Source organism: Pleurodeles waltl, chromosome 1_2, assembly GCF_031143425.1.
Source record: "Pleurodeles waltl isolate 20211129_DDA chromosome 1_2, aPleWal1.hap1.20221129, whole genome shotgun sequence".
NCBI lineage: Eukaryota > Metazoa > Chordata > Amphibia > Caudata > Salamandridae > Pleurodeles > Pleurodeles waltl.
The window spans coordinates 691,890,561-691,913,417 of record NC_090437.1 but is presented as its reverse complement, the minus strand read 5'-3'; the positions used below and the strand labels follow the sequence as shown (position 1 = coordinate 691,913,417).

Below are 22,857 nucleotides of genomic sequence, written 5' to 3'. Positions count from 1 at the left end.
ATTTTCACTGTATTTTGGCTATTTTCTTGGTCTCCTCCAGGGGAAACCACCAACTCTGGGTACCATTAGAATCCCTAGGATGTTGGAAAAAAAGGACGCAAATTTGGCGTGGTTAGCTTATGTGGACAAAAAGTTATGAAGCCCTAAGCGCGAACTACCCCAAATAGCCAAAAAAGGGCTCAGCACTGGGGGGGAAAAGGCCCAGCAGCTAAGAGGTTAAAACTGGCTAAAGATGTATAGGTATCCACAGGCCATTAAAACAAATCCAGGTTTGTAATTTCATATGTCCAAACGTGTTTTAAAAAGTATGCATTTGCCATCTACATCCCACTTCCTTCATTTTCCCAGCCTACCCTTCCCAAGTAGATTCTCAGTCTGTTGTGAACAAGAATCTCTTATACATCAAGAAATATGTGGAAACGCCAAGGTAAACAAACCTCACAATTACAAGCACGACGAAGTGCTAGGCAAATATTAGAAGCTGTTATTAGCAGTGCTAGCGAAGTTACAGAGACCATACTGGATGACATTGCAGAACGCTTGTATATCACTCCTTTCCAATATTGTATCTTTTGTAGATTTACAAGCTTATTTTTTGTCCTCAGTCTGGTTGCATCACAAATACCAGTACTTTGCATTAACATGCCTGAATGCCTCTACAGCAGTGCATCTCAAAGTTTTTAGGACCACAACCCAATTTTTAGAACAATAGTCTTTCGTGACCCTCTTAGCTTTAATGGACATGAGGCGGGCAGTTCTTTTTAATGCATCTAAAGCATTGTATGGTAATGCACACTGCCATTTACAAACAGCACATTGTCGTGAAATGGTCACTAAATTTGCACATACTTACACAGATGGCTGCGTGGTGGGGTGGGGGATGGATGCAATGTTATTTTGTTGAATTAAGTTTGATGTACATGCTTACATTGAAATTAATAAATTTAACACTAGGGGTCCGTGAAAGCTTCTAAAATGACAAAATATAACATCTATAGATAACTAAAGTGTATGAAGATAAAGAAGCAAAATGTGTATTTGTTTCATGAATGCGTGTTTCCATACGTTAGTTTATTGTTTTGTGTTTCAGATAATTGGAACTGCTGAGTCTGGGGGTCCCTGTATTCAAATACTGACTCAGTGGGGGTCCAAGGACTTCAGTATTGACTCCTTGGGGGGTCTCCGAATTTCAGTAATGATTAAAGGGAGGTACATAAAAGTCAAAAGGTTAAGAACTACTGTTCTACAGCAATGTTTAAGTAGGGGTAGAGGATATTCTTTATCTGACTGAAAATACGAGAAGGAGAGAATACGCAAGCCTGGTGCTATTTGTGGGCAGAAGAATGCCTTGGCAGATCCTCAAGAAGAGTTTTGTACAGCTTCATCCCAACACTATCTCCATATACTGTCTTATCTTTAAGAGTTTTTCTACAAAAATATATTGACAATTATGGAGAGGAGAGTGTTGTTTGCCTTAAGAAGTGCATCCCTAATGAAGGCCTTTCCATGAGTAAAACGTTTTTTAAATGGTGGGGACGCAAACTGCACAGTCTGGCTGGAGACTTTCAACCTTACATGGCCAAGAGAGTAGGAAGTGATTTAAATGATGACGTGAGTGGAGCATATGTCTAACAAAGTAGCCCTTAGTGGTAAGAATTTATCATAGTCTCCGAGTTAGAGCTAGTAAAATCTGTAAAAGTATATTAGTATGCCAGGGATGACATCTATCAATTGTTCTAAAAGGCAGTGGTGTTTTGGAGAAGAGCATATACACTGTTCTTCCAAAGTGGTGATATATTAGACAGAAAACGCCAAAAAAGAAGGCTGGTGTATAATTCTGAAGACACAATATTATGTCCATATCACCAGCGGCGGCTGGCTTTTTTGTTGTTGTTGTTTTTTTTACAATTGTGGGGGGAGGGGCGAGAGGAGGGTACGATAATATATATATATTTTTTTAACGGCACTTACCTTTGGATGGACGTATGGATGTCCTCCTCTTAACGTCTCTTCTTCTCTCCTGGGTCCAACACAAGACAGGGCCCAGGAAACTGCACTAACCAATTCTGGCTCTGCTTTCATGCTAGTAACTAGCATGAAAGCAGCATCAGGAGTGGTGGGAGTGGGCTCTCTCAACCCTTACCAGAGCTCAGGGACCAGTGCCTACTCTGACCCATCTGTCTTAAGACAAGTGGGTTAGAGATGTTTAAAGTGCGCATGTCAGGCTGGCCATCGCAAGACGGCCAGCCAAAGGGACATGTGCACTTTAAACAAGTGCACAGCACCCTGCTGCTACTCAGCAGCAATTGCCCTGCCCCGTCCTGACACTCAGTTCAGGACGGGGCACTGAAAAATACAATGGTTAAAATAAAGTTTATTACCATGCTATTTTTCTGTCCGGGGGCATTTTTCTTAGCGGGCGATGCTCCGCAGCTCTTGTGGAGGGGTCACCCCTGTGTATCACCAGGAAAGGGTTATATCATATAAATTCGGCTGGTGTTTTTGACACTGTGGATAGTGTTAGCTCAAAAAGAGAGATGAATATGCTGTACTGGGACTGTTGAAACACTTTCCGCACTGTTGCATTCAAAAGACTAGTGGACAGCTAAATTATATATGGTTTGAGTGATACAGAGGAACCGAGTTGGGAACTGCTGGTGGATCGAAAGTGTCTGTGCCACCGAAGGGAGTTATCTAATATCTTTCAGGAGAGTTGCTCAAATGAAGTGTGATCTGTATCTCAAACTCAGTATAGTGACTGAACAGAAACTCAGTGTAGAGATTGAACACCTAGATCTTATAATCTGCTGCACAACAATAAAACATATAGCCACACATCTAAACAACTCAGGATTAAAAAATATAATCAAGGAGGTGAGTAGATTTCATACAAAGTATTATTGCTTCACAAAAGGCCAATAACATATATGCTGTTGTAAATTTGTTCAGTGACATAGGAATGTTCTTACCGGAAATGCTAATAAAACTATTTATATGTAGAAGAGGGCACAAAATACTTTTTTTTTTGCAAAAAGTTTACTCTGGGTTAGTCATGCAATAGTATCTTGGTGTGGAAGCAAACCGAATTGGAAATTAAATTGCAGCCAGAAAGAGCAATGGTTAATCTACTTTAATACCTTTGTGGTTACCTACTGGCCCTGTAACACATTCACTCATGCCTTGAGAAACATTAGTCTTAAAATACCTGTTCCAATGCTGAAGCAATGAACTGCTGTAGAAAAACACAGCAAAAGTCAATTACATACATACTAAAATAATAATTAACTGTTCAGGTAAATGACTAATCACATTTCCTTCCATCTCCATTTATTTGAAAACAATGAACAGTACATCACATTGAGTGTGAAAAATCTGAGGTATGCAGGTTTGGCTGTCTTGGTAATCTATGCATGCAAATGTGTCTTTTATATTTTTTTAGGCAGCGGCTCTTCTAATGCAAAATTGCCATCTGTTCCAACTGTTTCTACAGTGCCTGAAGATTCTGCGTCAAATATGAGGTAATTATTGCATGTGTTGACTGTCTAGACCCTATTGCATATTCTGCACCTTTGTCTGCCGTGGGGCATCATTAAAAACTTTATAGAGTTTTGTCTTTTGAGAAATGCCTACTAAGCTAAAAGTGTACACATATGTATGTTAGTGTTTTGACAGTTTGGTCTATTCTATATTTGCCTTAATTCTCCATGGGCTATTACTTGGGTGGAGGAAGACCGTATCTACGCTGAGAGCTTCTGTATGTGCTATGGACCTTTTTAAATTTCTGATAAATGGACATATTCCGGCGTACCACTACACTGCTGTTTGACCTTAACAAGTGTGTTTTTGTGAACTCTTGGATAAGACCTTTTCCTGTATTCAATTTTCATTGTGTGACCTTAACGCAAAAGTCCTTTCAGCTTTATTACCTGCCCTCTTACCTAATCCTCTTTAGTTCTTCTCCTCTCATTACACAAACATCTTAAGTGATGACTGTCCCCTTCCACAAAGTAATATTCATTAAAAATATTTCTGGTAATCTGACTGGATCTCAAAAAGTTGAGTATTCCCAGATAAACATTTACTTGCGACAGAGTGGCTTTGTTCCAGTGGCCACATAGACATCCCTTCTTCAAATGACACCTTTGTTTCAAAAAGATGCTGCCCATAATGTTCGTTATTTTTTCTCACCGAATACAGATGCTCATTACTAGAGTTGTAACGCCTTCAGACCTTTAGTTATGGGTTTTGTCAGCTTATCACTACTTTTCATGCAGTCATTATGTTTGGAACTTTGGGGAAAACTATCACTGAATACAGGAGCAACAGGTTGGCTTTAAACGAGGATTGGGGTGCCTAAGGCAAAGTACAACACTGATTGTTTTATGATTTTGCCTAAAGATGTGCCCTAAAGCCAACATTAGAGTGACCAAGTAGAGATTCCAGCTGTTGCTAAGTCCAAGGGTATGTCCAAGCATGGTTGCTCTTCTCCTTTTACAGGAAACAGGATGTTCCTGATGCATAAAAAAAAGAAGCAGCAGTAGAGAATGTTGTTATAATCTTTGTCCTCTTTGAATTTTGGGTTTGGTTCTGGCTCTAAATAGTGCAACCATCAGGTTTTCCCTGGGTCAGCAGAGGTTTTCTGCCTATTTAGAAGAACCTTTACCCATTCTACCCAAGGTCCAACAAGTACCCGTTTCCAACTCTTCTTGCACAAAACGGGTACAGCCTTCTAGTAGGGTATGTTTGGGATTGTAAGTGCTTCCATAACACTCTGATACCTCAAATTCAAAGATCAAACTGGGGGTTTTCACCTCTTTTCTGCCCAGTCTCCTCTGCATCTTCACCCCATTAACTTTTCACATCTTCAATGCATGTATGTACCTTTTTGCAGAATTAACGAATGAACCACAAAGGGAATGATGTGTGTTGATTAACAAGGAAGTTTCTTCTTGCAAAGTTTCAAATCTGTGTTTTCACTATTTCAAGGATTTTGATTGTGAGTCCGATATTTGATTTCTAAACAACGAAGATGGTGATTTATAAGGTGATAACCTCCTTCCTCAGAGTCTGTTTTCAGAATTCTGGATGATATATAAAAGCAAATGAGTTGATACCTTCTCAGACATAGTTTTTCCTAAGTCATGAACCGCTCCCTTGAGGCTTACTTTACATTAGCTGCAGTGGTTAATACTGTTACTGTTTTTCTTGTAGTATCTATTTCACTTTCTTTGGTTACAATCAACTGTCTGGTGGGAGATTCCAAAGCTTATGGACAACAATGCAAGCACTTAGTACATTTAGTGAGGGCACTAATCAGCTGTATGAGAGAAGACTTCCTGCTTGCAAATTCAATGGGTAGCTTCACCCTTCTGCTTGTAAATTTGCTTCATTAAGGACTCCCTGAGTTCTGTTAAGCCAAGCTGTGTAAGCCCCTCAGCCAAAAATTCAGTCGTGATTTTCTCAGTGCCGCCAAGGATAGGAAATTGGAAAGACCAAGAAAAGAAAGTATTCTCCTCAGACCGATTGCCTTGAAGGCTACAAAGGCTTTCCTGAGGGCTAGGAAAGCTAGCCACATGGCTAAGAGTGATGGGATCTTACTGTGAGAAACCTGCTTCCTTTTATTTTCTAATTAGAACAGCATGAAGAAACAAAGGACGCTAGAGAACTGCATCTTACTTGTAGAGAATCAGCAAGACCAGTGCTAATTGGACTTTTGACTGTGGTCTTGTGAAGAAAAACGTTTTCCACACATTAACCTGTTATTGGATGTCCAAGGAGCTTTCCCTGGACATTTGGAGGCTTCTGAATTATGAGGAAGGAAGATATTGGACTTTGGAGAAAGCTGGAGCTTAGAATAACGTTTCCTTTCTGGAGGTCCAGGATTTGAGTGACAAGTCAACCGGACAAAGACGTCACTGTCCAGGTTTGTCCCACTCTGAGCTTATTCCTGCAAGCGCAAGTTCAGCGGTACCATGAAAACCAAGTATCTGATTAGAGTCCTGCCCAGTTGTGTCTTCTAGGCTTGCTCTGCTGATGGAATTTGAACATACAGAAAAGTCATAAGCTGAACAGAAAAAGAGGGGATAAAGCACCCAACCAAGTGTGACCGATAAAAACATGAACTTGCATGCTTCGATTTCCCTGATTGCCACTCTCAGACCATTTTGGATAGAATTTGAGGCTCTAGTGGGGCCACAAATTCAACATAGACTACTTTCAAATGTATACTTCTACCAGCAGATTCTTCACCTGGTTAATATTTTCCCAGGCATCAGACCACTGGTGTAACTAGCTACCGCAGCCCCTGCAGTGCGGGGAGGCCCGAGCTCCTGGGGCTGTATTGGCACAGTACACAGTGCGTGGGTGAGGTCCTTTGGTCTGAGAGTGCCCGACTGTGTCCACCCCCACCAATATATGTACTTTGCAGGGGGGCCTCCTCAAGTTTTGTTATGCGACTGCATCAAACTGTATCTGGAAACTCAAAAACAGGTAGGTGGTGGTGTGTGGCTCTGCCCCAACTTTCCTTTCTGAAAGTGACAAGCCGGATGCATATAAGTGCTATACAAGAAAGCTGACGTCCGTTCCTTTCCTTCTGCGTCTTCAGATTTGGATTTAGAGCTTACTACTCTTATCTTTCATTAGGGTTTTTCTCCAATCTTTTCTCTGTCACCTCTCAAATGACAGGGTTTAATCCTTGCTGGGAATGTTGCAATCAAACGTCTGTATCATATCCTCATGAGGTATGTTAGTAGTGCCCTGGCTCAGAACACTACTCCAAGGCCTGCTATAACTATGTGCAGGTGAGCCCAAAAGCCACATGGTACCACAAGGTGAAAAACTATGCTGCCAAGTATCTGAAGACTCAGCACTGTTGACCAGTCGAAGGAAATATCCCATCTCCACAGCAGGTGCTCATTGTGTTTGAATTCTCTGGGTAAGTCTGAAAAGAAGCACAAGAAATCAGAGCAGGAATATGCCCCTTCCTGCCACTGTTAAGCTCCAGAGTGGGTGCAAGAGCATCTGTGTGCCTCCTAGTCTCCCTTCTGAACTCCTGACGAGCTGACTCAAATTTTTGGATCCCACAACAATATTGCAGCAGATAGAGGCCTTTTAGAGAGGCCATGCTTTGCATATTTGCCATGCTTCCAGCTCCCTCTGGTGTGACTTGGGGGACCAAGGTTATGCAGAGGCCTCCAGTAGAGATCTTGCTGGCGGGTTTGCCCTCATTGACCTCTGTGCCTCTTGACCCTGTGCTGGGTAACATACCAGCCTCAGTGACGATTTTGATTCAGCCCCACCCACTGCGCCGGACTCTTCATCATCAACACTGGTGCTGATGCTGTTGACACCAATGGTGGACTTTGACTCGACTAAGGTTGTGTTCTGATCTTATTGGGGTGAGCCTATAACCAGTCCTTCAGACTCCAATATATTGCCTTTACCATGTCGAAGAGCATCATCTTCGGATGAGATTCAGATAAAAATGATTATGATGAAGGAGATAAATTAGTACCTTGATAGGATTAGGATAATTTGTATGGCGTATTACAAGATGCCAGAGTTCTTGACTTACCCAGACTCTGGGCTTGCTTCTCCCACTGGTCCTGCCACTGAGAGGAATGCCTCTTTGGAGATGGTCATGAGGTGGGCTGCAGAGTTTTTCTTGACCTGCAGCTTCCTACAATGGAGGTCATCACTAACATCTTTGCAAAGTTCCTCAGGCTGGCCAGGCTCCTACTAAACTGCTTCTGCTATTTTATGAGGCCTCAGTGGATGCGCTCTTGGGCTAAGCCATGTTCTGGCCTGCCAGTTAATGGACAAGTAGATCATTACCGCAAATGGGCACCAGGCGAACATGATTTTTTGACCCTACACCTAAGAGCCTAGTGGTCCAGGCATTCACCAGCAGAGTCACGCCTAACTGCTGTTCAAAAATGACTCCTGACTTGAAAATAAGCGCAAGGACACTATTGACAAGCACTTATTTTCTTTGGCTAGCCTAGCTTTGCTTTCAGCTAATGCTGGCTGCCATGAAGGCTGCAACAGTCAAGCCTTATGGGATGCAGTTGGTCAAATCCTGTTGGCGTCTTTAGCCCAGACCATTCAGGACAGCTGAGAAGTGGCAAGATTTACGATTGGTCTGTCTCAACACAACTGGCTGCTTTGGTAGCGCAATTGACACAAGTGTGGTGCTTTAGTGCCATACCTGGATGAGATCTGCTGGCTTCTCTGGGGAAGTCCAGGGCTGTTTGAATATCATGCCATTTGATGCCATTAGTCTTTCTGCTGAGAAAGTGCACTTGGCTCTAGAATGCTTTAAGGAGAGTTGTGCCACAGCACATTCCTTGGGGCATTCTGCTTCTACCAATTTCCTCTGCAGTTTTGTCCCTTTTGTGGCAATCCTATGGGTTTTCAGTTCCTCCAAAGCCAGACTCTGCCACTGGCCCTACAGTCTGATCAGCCATTTTGTGGCTGACCCCACAACACCAAGAGACAAGGGTCAGGGATAATATGCAGCTAAGTCTCCCACCCCTTAGGCAACCACAACTGCAAAACTGGGTTAGTGTGTCCTTGTTGACCACCGCTAACAGTATAGGAGGCAGGATCAAACATTTCCTCCAAGGGTATCAAGGGATAACTTCCAGAGCATGGGGTCTTCATCTTGTCAAACAAGGGTTTGCCCTCCCATTCCTTTCTACTCTGCCACACTTTTCTCCCCCATCAAAATGGCTGACAGAGGAATACATATCCATTTTGCAGCAGAAAATGCAAACTCTTTCGGCCAAAGAAGCCATAGGGAGAGGGTTCTGGCCTCAGGTGTAGGGATTCGGTGTAACTCCCACTATCTATTGGTGCTGAAGGACGACTGATGCCTTTCTCCCTCTCAAATCTTTCTTGAGGAAGGACAAATTTAAGATGCTCACAATGGCCCAGGCCAAGGTCTTGTCTGCCTTGGATCACTGAGACTAGATATCAGGGTTGGACTAGCAGTATTCATATTTCCATATTCCCATAATCCTATAGGCCAACATGCGTTATCTGTGGTTGACAGTGGGCAAGGAGCATTTCCTTTTTGCGATGTTCTTTTTAGCTTTACCAGTGCCCCTTGGGTGTTCACAAAAGTGATGGCTGGGGTCGCAGTGCACGTTCAGAGGTCGGGTGTACTAGACTTCCCATACCACAAAGGCTGACTATTAAAGGCAGGCTCGCCCTAGGTAGTTGAATACCGCATTCAAACAATGGTGAATCTTCTAACATCGTTGATGTTCACTATCAATGTGCTGAAGTCACAACCTGACTCCTTGACTGACGCTCCTGTTCATTAGAACTATCCTGGATACCATGCAGTATTGTACCTTATCCCAGGAGCAAAGAGACCAGGACATACAGACCCTGACCTGATGTTTTAGCCTCTGTGCAGGATCTTACTGAGTTTGTCCTTAAGGTTGCTGGGTCTCTTGACCTCCCCCATCCTTTTTGTCCAGCATGCCAGATGGCACATGCGGGTTCTGCAGTTGATCTGAAGTCCCAGTGGTCTCAGCACTAAGTGAACCTTTTGGATTACATCCAGGTTTTTGATGAGACTGCTATAATCTGCAGTGGTGGCTGCTACACCCCAAATGGGCAAGTGGCAGGCCATGTCCTTACTCCACCAAGACCTAAGGGTGGTCATGGAAGCATCACTAGTGAGCTGGGAAGGCCATTGGCAGAGTGGAGATCAGAGGACTCTGGTCTCCAGTGGAAACCTGCCTCCATAATAATTTGTTAGTAACAGGCGATCCTTTTGACATTGAAGGCCTTCCTACCATCCATCAAGGGAAGGCTAATGCAGGAACTCAAGGACAACACCACCTCCATGTGGTAATATTAACAGACAGGGTGGAGTTGGGGTGCCTGGTACTGTGCCAGGAGGCTTTGCTCTAAGCTTTATGTGGCTGATTAACTGGTGCATTTCTCTGTTTGTGAATCATTTGGTGGCATCTCTAAACGCCAGGCCAGAGAAACTCAGTCAACAACGCCTAGTGGATCACAATGGCAATTGCATCAGGAGGTGATGCAGGATATTTTTCAGAAATGGGGATAACCCTGGCTTGATATTTTTGCCACTGCCAAGAACGTGTAATGTTAGCAGCTTTGTGTGTTACAGTTCCCAAAAATTCCTTCTCTCTAAGACACATTTGGTCTAGAGTGACGCTCAGGACTCCTTTATGGCTTTTCGCCTCTTTCCCTCATGACTTGAGTTCTGAATTAAGACTGACTGGGCCCCAAGTCAATGTTGTGACTTCAGGTTTCACCAGGAGAGTGTGGTATACAGAACTCCTGGTCATGAGCATCTTTCTTTGATGAAGCTGCTGCTTTGCGAGGATCTTCTGTTGCAGAAACCTAGTAGGGACCTGCAGCCGGGCCTCCGCACTCTGCACTCTGCACCTCATGCACGGAGATGGGTCGGCAGAAGCCAGTCTCTTTTGATCTTCCACCAAAGTTGATGTGATTCTGACTGTCAGGCTTTTCTCTACAAAATCAGTGTATGCTAGACAGTGGGGCATGTTAGTGGCTTAGTGTGCTAACAGTGAAATTGACCTGCTACAAGCCAAGCTGTATGAATTGATGTTTGTTTCATCATTGGCCAAGCAAGGACATGCGTTGGGCACTGTTAAACCCTATTTGTTGGCTCTTTGAACTTTCTGAGGTTGCCGGATCAACCTTCTTTGTTTAAATCACCTTGTGATCAGATTTCTTAAAGGGTTGCAGCACGTTTCCACCAAAGCCATTTGTGACGCCACAGTGGGACTTTTGATTTGGCTCTCCCTATTTTGATGTGCACTCCATTTAAGGCAAAACACAGCTGTCCACTAATTGTTTTCACCCTGAAAATGCTTTTTCTTTTTACGATCATGTTAGCTCATCACGTGAGTGAGCTGTGGGCCCTCTTGCTCGACCCCCCTTATAGGACATACTTCCCAGATAAAGTAGTGTTGAGTACTCCAGCTGTATTTCTGCGGAAGGTAGTAACACCCTTACACGTTTGGCAGGTTATTTCTCTTCCAACGTTCTTTGCCCTGCCTCACCCCTCGAAAGAGGAAGAGGCACGGCATCATCTAAACCCCGTTAGTGCACACAGTTTCTACAGTGATCATACCAAGGATCATTAGGTAGATCTTTCATCCTGGAACTCAACCTATTCTTCTACTGAACCATGACCAAGGCATAAGACTGGTCTCTGTGAAGTGTGACATGGTGGACGTGGTCACCAGAGCCTAAGATTAATTCAAGCATTCATTCCATCTCTTTGCTGTTTGTTGCAGTAGACTCCCTAAGTGCAACAAGGATGACCAGATGTGGCTGTCATGCTTACAGTGCCAAAGGATTCCAGTTGTTTGGCGAACTTCTTTCTAGTGTTGCTTCTGTTCCAATCTAGAGAGAACCTGGTCTGGCAGTTAGGGCTGGACTGTTTTGATTCAGTGAGACCAAGTTTGGTTTGCATATGGCTGATTCTATCCTAAGAGGCATAGGATGTTAAACATTATCCCCTGTTATGCAGCTTGAGCTATTGTCAGTGGTTTACATTCATTGAAACATTCTTTCCATCATGTTTTGTGTGTGTTGCATATGGAGAGTGAGACACTGCTTTCCCATAGTTTACCAATCTGGTAGACTCAGATGAGTTTTTTTTACCTTACTCATTTGAAGGAGTGAATGTGAGTTGCTCAGTTCTTCATTCACCTTTATATATCTATGAATGGCAAACACTTTCAGGGGGGTCATGTTCTTCATTTGACTTTGTTACAAAATGGTTAAATTAAGAAAGATCCTTGAGAAGGACTTTGAGCTGAATCTGTTAGAGGAAAGGCAGCATGTTTCACCCTCCTGTGAATATTTCCAGTCCAAGATATCTGTCACATGGATATGTAGATAAAGTCCATGCCTTTGCCAATCATTACCTGCTAAATTCTGACAAAGCCACTATTGATATGCTCAAGTTGAACGGTCGCTAAAGTGATAGTTTTTTCTCCTCCATTCCTTTTACTCGCACCCTCCCCTTGTTGGTGCTACTACTGAAGTAATGTTTCTTAAGAAGAGTAAACCTCTCCCCCTCCTTTTTTTCATGAAGACCACTGGCTGTCTCCGGTAATGATTTTCTGTAATTGTTACTCTGTTGTTTCCTTTGTCTTTATGGCGCAGAGAAATTAGGCTGGGATGACTGCACCAGTAGATCTTTTATGAAGCTGATATGCCTCTTCTGTAAGTGACACATATGCAGATCTTAGGATGTATCCTCACTGGCACTACCTAGCACCAATCTGAGATCATCTGCTTTTCCACATCCAGCATGGTTCCTGGGGACGAGACCTTTGTAGAGATGATGAATCTGCTAGAAGATAGAAAAAATGTCAACTAGCACTCCTACATGGAACATAGGATGCTTTTTATTTACTGATGTAATGACCATCCACTTGATGTTTCCCGGACATGTTTACTCCTAATCCTGGGTAAAAAAACACCTCTATTGCCTGATACCACTTTTTATGAATTCCTTTGTTCTCCAAAAAACTTTCTTATTCCTACATCCGTTCTGCACAAGGTCAAGTGCATTATGAAAATATATTCTTCCTCAAGGTAGATATGTCAGCACTGTATTATTTTGTGCTGTTCGTAACATAAATCTGCCAGTGCAGAGTCTGAATTAACCATTCTTCAGATCCTCCTAATAATCTTTCTTGAAGCGGATGCCTTTTCTGTCAAAGAGGCTATTTCATGTGGTAAGCCCTTTAGTGTTGGATACTCCATCTTCTTGCAGATTCCTAATCACCCTCTGACCTCCTCCCTCCTTGAGGCATGCTAATTCTTCAGAAATGCCTTATCTGATAGACACTTCTACCTGCAGACACCTTGTCTTAGAATAATTTACAAGTGTCCTGCTGGATGTAGAAAATTTTCGAGCAGTACCCTTGCGTGCTGCTAGGTGGAGTTGTTCATCTTCGCATGCCATCCTCAGCATTGGAAGTGACGGGCGTTGTGACCTACATAGACACAACCTCGGTTGGCTGATTTAATTTCTTTCCTTTCCACTCCAGATAGCGCTTATTTTATTTATTTTTTATTTTATTTAGCTAGTTTTCTGTAGCGCTGGCAAGACCCGAGGGTATCATAGCGCTTTACAACAGTATAGGTAATAAGCGAACAAGTTCAAAGAGACAGTTATACATGTAGGTTTCACAGAGTCAAAAGAGATAGTGCCGGCGGTGGTGGGGTGGAGGGGTGGCAGATTCTTTTTAAAGTGAAGGTTGGTTGAGGAGGAATTATTTTAGTTGCTTCTTGAAGATCTGGTGGGAAGGGTTGGATCTGATGTGGATTGGTATGGAGTTCCAGATTTTAGGGGCGTTGCTTGAGTAGGAGTATGTCCGAGTTTTTTGCTTCTGGGTTTTGGGCAGGATGAGGAGGAAGGTGTTTGAGCTTCTTAGTGTTCTTGTTTGACCTGCTTTCAGGAGTTTTATTAGCAAGGTATTCTGGTTTCCCGGTGTGAAGGGCTTTATGGGTTGCCATTTTAGACTCTTCAGGGCAGGGGAGCTGTGGTCATATTCTTTTTAATTCCAGTCACCAGTCTGGCGGCTGCATAAAGGGTGGACCTCATGGGGGCAAGTTGATATTTGGCCGTGCCGGTAAGGATGGAGATCCCATAGTGGAGTCTGGAGAGCACCAGTGCTTGTGTGGCCTGTTTGAGATCATCTTGGGAAATGAAAGATTTGATTTTGTTCAGCAGTTTCAGGCTGTGGAAAGCATTGTTGGCGTTCTTCTTGATATGGTCCTGCATAATCAGGTTGGTGTTCAGAGTGATTCCCATTGACTTGACCGTGTTCGTAGGGGTAAGATTGCTTTTGAGAGCGTCAATGGATTTCAGCCATTCTTGCATCTGGGGGAGCTTATTCGTTTTTGAAAAGAGAAGTATTTCCGTCTTATCCTGGTTGAGTTTCAGGTGGTTGTGGGATAGCCAACATTCAGCTTCTTTAAGGGTGTTGTTCAGGCAGTGTATGTCTTCTATAGAGGATATTTCCATGTAAAGTTGAGTGTTGTCAGCGTAAAGATGGAAGGGGATGTTGGCTCGGTTTATCTGGTCTGAATTCCCCTTAGTCACTTTTTGACTCATTTTTGTTCATGTTTTGCCGACCTTATTTGAGATTTTCTTGGTGTGAAGGATGCCACCCAAGTAACCAGCTGGTTCCAAACGTTCTGGGCCCTTTTACAGGCAAACGTCAATGACCAATCCCCAATTGTTGTGTTTGTGGTATTTGGAGTGGGACCACGACTCCTAAGACCTGTGAGGACTGTTGCCTCGTGCATCCCAGAGCACTGAGGGAGCGATCCCTTCAGCACCTCTGTAGGAATCTGGCTCTCTATGTAGTGTGCAGAGAGTCCAGGCAACCACACATTGGTTTACAGGGGATAAAAACTAGACCACCTAATGCTCTAATTTTTGTGGTAGCTTAGTCGAGCAGTTAGGCCAGGCCTGAGGAAATGCTTTGCACTTCCCCAGGATTGGCCTAACTGCTCGACTAAGCACAAAAATTAGAGCATTAGGTGTTCTAGTTTTTACATTTGTTCTACTCACAGGATCAATCCTGCAACACTCAAAAGAATAACTTGTGACCAATTTATAAAAATACGTCAGATTTTTATATACATTTTAAGACTAAGATCATCAAATTTGGGTAAGTACTTTTCGAGATATGAATTTTTGATGTTTAATAAGTATTTTTGTGCATAACTACACACCATAGGAATCAATGGAGGATCACCTTTAAAAATTCATATAAAATCATGCAGTTGGTTTACCAAGTTCTTTTGCAGGTTGGTCGAGGTCGGCGGTGGGCACACTGTGCTAGCTGGAGAAGTTCTTGCGTCTCCTGGGGGTGGGAGCAGTGGGAGAAGGTCTCTGGTGCAGGGCCACTGCGAGGTACCACTTGGAAAAGAACTGCACAGGTAAGTTTAACTGTGAATCTGTGGGGTCCCTTTGGAGTGTCGAGGTCACAAGGGGTAGGGGACCCTTACAGCACAGTTGGTTCTTTGGTGCAGGGTGCAGGGTGCAGGGCACAGGGCGGCAGGTGCAGAGCAAATCGGTGAGCCAGTAGCTGTGCACAAGGATGCCCTTGGGAGCAGGAGCTAAGTTGGTTTAAGGGGCATTTACAGGACAATGGGGGCACTCTGGTAGGAGGTCCAGGTTGCTTCTGAAGTCCCTCAACTGGGGCTTCCTCCTGGTCCTTTAGCAGCCTCTGGCGGGATGTTTTTCTTGGTGTCTGATGTTGACTGACCAATACCCTGGGTATTGGCACGGATTAGCCACTGGAGGGCACAGGGTTTGTCCTCGTGGTCATCGGAGTGCAGTTTGGTCCAGTGGCAGCATCTGGTTCGGGAGTTAGCAGCTGGTCAGTGAAGAGACCCTCACTGGCTTGCTGGTTCCTTGAAGTTGTAGAGTGGTACCTCCACTTAGAGGCAGTTCGCTGGTGTTTTAGGGGGGGAACCTTGTAGTGACCAATAGATTGCTACACTGACTAATTGACCACTCCAGATGGGCAGAGGTCACTTCCCTATACCTGATTTGCTATTTTCCTTCCATCCAAGATGGAGGAAAATGGAATGGAGGGTCCACCTCGCAGGCAACACCTTAGCGGTGGTGCATACCAGGTAGGACCACTCCTCCTGTCCTTTTTGTGGTTTCCTGCTGTTGCTCCTGCCAAAAGTAGGGAATTTGCAATGGGGATGGCCATCTGCTGCTAATATCCCTTCCAGAAGATCATCTTCACACTCCAAGCAGTCTAGGAAGCCTGGTAAGTTCTATACACACAAGAAATCCAAGAAGTCGAAGAAATCTTCGACTTCAACATGTCCATCGAAGTCTTCTGACGAGGCGCAGGAGCATCAACAAACCATGCATCCGCCCCTCCCCCCCCACCAAATCGGTGAAACCTGAACCTGGGTCAGCACCTCACTTCACTGATTTTTCCAGAGCTGGAGCGACCACGCTCAGCTGAAAGAGTTTTATGGGCCATTCACCTCGTTTTTGGGCAGTCTGGCCCTTCCATAGCGCCTTCAGCCCCACAGGTGAGGGTGGGCCCCATTCTGGCTCCACCACCCCAGCGGGTTTGCCCTCTGTGCCATTTGGCCCCAAGAATCCCTTGCTGGATCCAGAGTGGAGCTGTCGGCTAGACTGAGACATTCCTCAATGCCCGCTTCAGTGCCAGCACTGTTAGGCGGTGTCACTCCCATCTTTATTCCCAGCTTCGACACAGAGCTGGAGCACCTTTGTCCGACTCCAAGCCGACCTGGCCCATGCTTCCCTAAGCAGAGCCAGTGCCTTATTTGTTTGATAGACCTGGAGAGGAAGAGGAATAGGAGGGATCTATGGACCCTTATGGTTACTGGGCCCCTGAGGAAGAACAGGACAACTGATATGAGGAACTGGCAGAGGCCAGTGGGTTTAGACGCCTCACTGGCCTGGTCTCTTCTCCTGCTGTGGCTGCAGAGGAGAGAGCCTCTTTTGTAAATGGTGGTGCATAGGGCGGCTGAGGTTTTGGACCTTCAGGTACCCAGTGTGGCAGTCAAGGCAAAAGTTTTGACAGAGTTGTTTCAGCCAAGAGTTTCCGTTCTGAACCTCTTCTCCCATTTAGTTAAGCCCTTATGGATGTCCTACTTGGGTCCTGGTCCAAGCCCTGCACAGGGGCTTCTGTGCATAGAACAATTGTCTGCTTCCATTGCGCCGCTCCTGGAAATCCTAGTTTCCTCATCCAGCACCTCACCCTGGAGAGCTTAGTGGTCCAAGCCTCCACATCCACGATTAACCTTGGTGAGTTACCTACCACTCCACTGAACAGGGAATCCAAGAGGCTGGACATCTCTGCCAAGAGAATGTTCTCTTCTACCATCCTAGCACTGCACTTGGGCTGTTATTCGCATACTATATGGGACACGGTTGCGCAGGTGCTGCCTATGGTGTTGGAGGAAGCCAGAGACATACCCACCCAAGCTATTGCCTATGTACGAGATGCAGCAGAGTTCACCATACGGTGTGGGCTCAACACGACCGACTAGCTTTGTCAGTGGCTTTGCGGCACCACATCTGATTGCGAACAACTCATTTTTCAGGGGATGTCCAGTTTTCCTTCACGCACATGCCCTTTGATAGCTCTTGCCTCTTTAGAGAGAAGAACGATTCGGCACTGGAGCACTTAAAGGACAGCAGAGCTACCTCCAGGTTTTTGGGCTTGTCTATGGTCCCTTGTGAACCCCAATCTGCCTTCCTCTGCTTTAGTGGCCATGGCAGGGGTCTCCAGCAATGTCCTTGGCTCCCAGCTACCAAGACCAACAGGCTTCCTAGCCTTTGTGTGGCTGCGGGTGCAGGTCCCATAGATAGTGTAGTACAGACAGACAGGGGTTGAGTTATTCCACCACTCCTCCAGGAGCTGCTGCCTCAGAGCCTCTTTAGTTTGCCCTCCAACCATCATGGCTATTCAGTGGGAGGCAAAATATGCCATGAACTGCCCCACTGGCGAACAGTGATAGGACGTTGCTGAGTTGACCAGATAGTCTAAAGGAGCTACTTCTCCCCCTTTGTGACTACCCCTCCACCTATGCCACCTACTTACGATTGACTGCTGGAGGACTATGTCTCCTAATTCCGTCAAGAAGTGCAGGCTCTTTTGGCCAAGGGAGCCTTAGAAAGGTACCTGTATCAGACGTAAGTCTTGGTTGTTATTCCTGTTGCTTTCTGGTGCCAAAGAAGGATGGAGGACTTTGTCCTATCCTCGCTCTGCACATTCTCAACATCTTCTTGAAGAAAAAGAAATTGAGAATGCTCACACTTGCCCAAGTTCTGTCTGCACTTAACCTGGGAGACTAGATGGTAGCACTGGACTTTCAGGACACACATTACCACATCCCTGTCCTGCCTGCCCACAGATGTTAATTGCAGTTCACGGTGGACAAGTAGCAATTTGTTTGCTGTGCTCCCATTCGGCCTTACCAGTGCTCCAAGGTGTTCACATAAGTGAATGGAGGTGGTAGTAGCACATCTGCGGACGTCAGGAGTCCCAGTCTTTTCCTACCTTGACGATTGGCTGTTGAAGGCAGACTCGCCACAGAATGTCACCTCCCAGGCAGCTTCGCCACAGACGGTCATCTCCCACCTTCAGACTATGGCAAACCTCCTGAATTCACTGGGTTTTCCTATCAACATGCTCAAGTTGCACTTGACCCTGTTTCAAAAGCCCTTTTTCATCTGAGCCATTCATTCTGGACACAGTGCGTTTTCGGGTCTGTCCTCCCGAGTGATGAGTCCAGGATATTCAGCCTATAATTCGGATGTTTCAGCCTCTATCCTGGATTTCGGCTAGACTAACTCTGAGGCTGTTGGGCCTCAAGGCCTCCGGCATCCTGCTGGTCATTCATGCCCGATGGCATACTCTGGCTCTGTAGTGGGACCTAAGGTCCCAGTGGGTGCAGCATCAGGGGAATCTCAACATGTTCCTGATCTCTGAAGGACCCACAAAAGATCTGCAGTGATGGCTAACAAACTGCAATTAAGTCCGTGGCAGACCCCTCTCCCTTCCCCAACTAGAGCTGACTGTAGTGACAGATGCCTCACTCCTGGGCTGGGATTGCCACCTGGGAGGGGTGGAGCTCAGAGGCCTCTGGTCCGAGCTCCACCTCAAACTATTGGAACTCTGAGTGATTCACTTGGCACTGAAATCCTTTCTTCCTTCGATCAAGGGAAGACTAATGCAAGTATTAATTGACAGCACCACCTCTATGTGGTATTGCAACAAACAGGGCAGCGTGGGGTCGTAGACCTTTTGTCAAGAGGCTGTGCATCTCTGGACATGGCTGGAATGTCAGGGCATTTCCCTGGTGTTTCAACACCTGGCTGGCTCTCTGAAATCCAGAGCGGACAAACTCAACCACAGATGCCTAGCGGATCACAAATGACGTCTCCATCCAAAGGTGGTGCAAGGTCTCTTTCAGCAGTGTGGAGAGTCTTGGTGGCTAGATCAGTTTGCCACTGCAGAGAATGCACAATTTCAGCATTTTTGCAAGCTGGAGTTTCTAAGGTGACTCTTGCTCTGAGACTCTTCATCTCAAGTGGAGCTCTTTCCACCTACACGCCTTTCCGCCAATACCACTCCTGCCCTGAGTTCCCACGAAGATTGGGAGCGAGTAGGCCCAAGTCATTCTTGTTGCTCTGAATTGGGCATGGAAAGTCTAGTATCCCAAGCTGTTGAGCATGGCCTTCAGTCCACCAGTCATGGAGCCTCTTCAAGAGGATCTTCTGTCCCAGCAAAAGGGGAGTGTTCTGCACGTGACCCTGTGCACCCTCCACCTTCATGTGTGGAGATTGAGTGGCAACAGTTGACAGTTTTTGATCTTCCTCCCAAAGTCTGTAATGTTATTCTGGCAGAAAGGCATCCCTCCACCAAGTTGGTGTACCCTTGTTGTTGGGATCTGTTTGTGTCTCGTGTCTTTCCCTCATCATTGACTCTCTCTCTGCACCTTTATCAAAAGTTATTCTTATTGCATTGCCTTTGACCCAGCAAGGATGAGCTCTTAGCACAATTAAGGGTTACTTTTCTGACATCTCTGTATTTTTGCTGTTGCCGGACCAACCTTCTCACTTTGTCACCTTTTGTGGCTAGGTTTATTAAAGTCGTGCACCATATGGTTCCACCTGTGCCCTTTATCATGCCTCAGTGGGGCCTCAACCTGGTCCTCGCATATCTTACTTGTGTGGTATTTGAGCCTCTCCACAATTGTCCTCTTAAGTTCTTGACTATCAAGACTCCTTTTTGGTGGCCATAACGTTGGCCAAGAGGGTCAGTGAACCTCAAGCACTCTCTGCTCACCCTCTTTACACCACCTTTTATCAGAACAAGTTAATTTTCCGGACACATACCTTCTTCTTTCTGAACGTTGTGACTCTATTCCATGTACACCAGACCATTACCCTGCCTAATTTCTTTGCTTCGCCTCATCTCTCCAAAGAGGAGGAGAGATTCCATTGTCTGGACCCAAAAATAATGTTCTACCTTGACTGCACTAGAGAATTCTGGGTGGAGGATCAACTCTTTGTGGGCTATGTAGGAGCAAAGAAAGGGAAGGCAATGCAAAAAAGGACTGTCTTGTGATGGATGATCCTTTACAATAAGGTCTGCTACGCATTGCCCAAGAAGCAGCCCTCTAAGGGCTTGTGGGCTCAGTTCACCAGAGCCAAGCCTGCGACCGCTGCATTAGCATGCAGCGTACCGGTTATGGATATCTGTCAGGCATCATCATGGGCCTCTCTGCACATGTTCACCAAACACTGCTGCCTGGACAGTCAGGTCCGTCATCACAGGCACTTCGTCCTTCCGGCCCTGCAAGAGTTTCTTATCTACTTGGAATTGTAGTACCACTCCCAGGGAAGTATTGCTTAGGTGTCTTTTCTAAGGTAAGGAATCTGCGGCTAGAAGTCTCTATCAGATGAACAAGTTACTCATCTTCAGTAACGTTATCTGGTAGAGACTCTATCTAGCTGCAGATTCCTTACCATCCCTCCCATGCTCCCTGCTCTCCAAGCTGATTACAATATAGGAAACACAATTTTCAGGGCCTTAGTTTGTCACTGCATTGGACAATGCTCACTGTGGCTCCGTGCTCCTGACGCAGAACGTTGCGACAGTAACTGTCAGCACACCTACATAGGTACCGCGTACACTACTTCTGGCACCGATAATCCCACGCAGAGCTGATCGATGCTAGTGAACCAGCATGCAGGGGTAGTGCTCGAAAATATTTTGAATCTAGTCTAACGCATGGGAATTATTGTAAGGTAGGGAATCTGCCGCTAGATAGTCTCTACCAGACAAGCTGTTACTGAAGGTAAATAACTTGGTCTTTATGATTATTTTCCGAATGTTGGCTGTATTTTTTTGTTATGGCCTCTGCACAGCATTGAGTATTAGTGGAACAGACATTTCCATTACAGTCCGCACATGTATGAGCTGTACTCCCAGTTATGCCCTTGTTTACACCACCATAAATTAAAACAAAAATAACCACAGTCAAAGCTTGCAACAGAATTTACACCCAAACAACATAGGTTCTGAAAGTGCTCACGAAATATTTAAAACTTTAATGGCGTTTTCATCCTAAACTGACCTTCCCCGGGATTGTTTTTCCGAGTTCCCCTTTCTAAGAAGATATTTAAAACATGAAAACAAAACGCTAGCTTTTTCAGTGAAATGCACTTGAACAAAAATGGGTACATATTGTACTTCACTTCTGAATTGCACTTTCTCTCATTTTTCACTCCTGTCCTTTCAAAGTAAATTGTTAGTTATATCGAGCATTAGTCATATCAGAGCCTACTTTGCTCTTACAGGCTGTTTTAGCAGAGTTGCTTCTTACGTTGCAGAGATCTTTAAGGTGCAGACACGTTATAACGCTTTTCATGCTCATGCCTTGCACACAATATTGATTTTGTTTTATTTCATGAACAAGTGCATCAGTATAGGTTATGAAATAACTCAACATGTCATGAAATGGGTGTCAAAGGGCATTTCCTGCTAGGAGACTAAGACACATCATTATTATGCCTTACCTCTAATTACCTTCTAGAAATACAATTATTGTGTGCCCCAAACAACAGATTGCCAGTTTTTGAAAATGTACATTATCAAACAAACGCGTTTTTTTTTTGGATGAGTGGATTTACATTCTCGTTTCCAAAAAAACATGTAATTTTTAACATCTAAATACTGGTTGTGTTTCAAAATAAAAGCTTTCACTTTTTAGTAAAACATACAATTGTCATTTTCTTGAAGTAATCGCATGTACCCCTGCCACACTTGGACAAACTTGCAGGTCCATGTTTTATCATCAGATACAAGGGATGTCAATCACAGGCCAAGTGTTTATCATCACAGACAGACAGTGATGGCCACTATTATGCCAAGAATTATAACAGTGCGTCCATGCCATACATATGTGCTCCACATTGTCTAGGATGTCCTCAAGATGCTGTGGAGGCAGGCATTATGTCTTGTGTGGCCTTATAATGTCAGTGATGTCCACAATATATAAAAAATGTCTAGCATTTTTCAAGGGCCAACAGTATTCCAGTGGCTGGCTTCATCATTCTAGAAATGTCTAAAATGTGCCAATAGTGGCCACCATTATTCAGGTGCCTACAACATGACAGTGTTGCAAGAATGGCTACTGATATGCCAGTGTAGGCTTTGTCACACTAAAGCAGTGCCCAGAATGATTTATGGCAAAGCCTGTATCATGTCAAGGGTGGGCACAGTGATGCATGGCACTGATTCCCTCACGGCATCAAGATTATACACCATTTTTTCAGTTTCCCCATCAGTCCTCCAGGGGACTCTCATCAGGCCAAGAATGCCAACTGTATACTGAAAATGGTCATGCTTCTGCCACATATGGGCCCCATCAAAGCAGAAATCCCACAATGCAAAAGATGACTACTACATGCCAGCAATTTGGACCATTATGCCACGGCTTATGTTGTAACTGGGATGAGCAGCTGCATTCTAGTGATGCCCGCAAAAAGCAGTAGATCAGTCTTCGTCAGGGTCCTTGTCATGCCAGGAATGGGCTCCATCACTCTAAAAAAGATTTACAAAGCTGTAAGAGTCACCACCATTATGCCACAGTGGATGGCATCATACCACCAGTGTCACCGCCACTCTGTTTAATGGGGTGAGCACCAAATCCTGTGGGAGCAGCCACCCCATAAACTCTCGCTTTCTGTCTCTGGGTGTCCTTCTCAGGCGCTCACTGCTCAGTCTTCCTTTCCCACCCTTGTGTCAC

General features: G+C 44.9%; 1 protein-coding gene across 3 annotated transcripts in view; it reads left to right on the top strand.

The window, feature by feature from the left end:
• Positions 1-22,857, top strand: part of LRBA (LPS responsive beige-like anchor protein) — a 1,864,610-nt gene that overhangs the window by 588,544 nt on the left and 1,253,209 nt on the right. For all 3 annotated transcript variants that reach the window (XM_069242641.1, XM_069242642.1, XM_069242640.1), the window contains exon 32: positions 3,440-3,518. In XM_069242641.1, the coding sequence (XP_069098742.1) occupies positions 3,440-3,518 (79 nt within the window). The remainder of the gene's footprint in view (positions 1-3,439; positions 3,519-22,857) is intronic.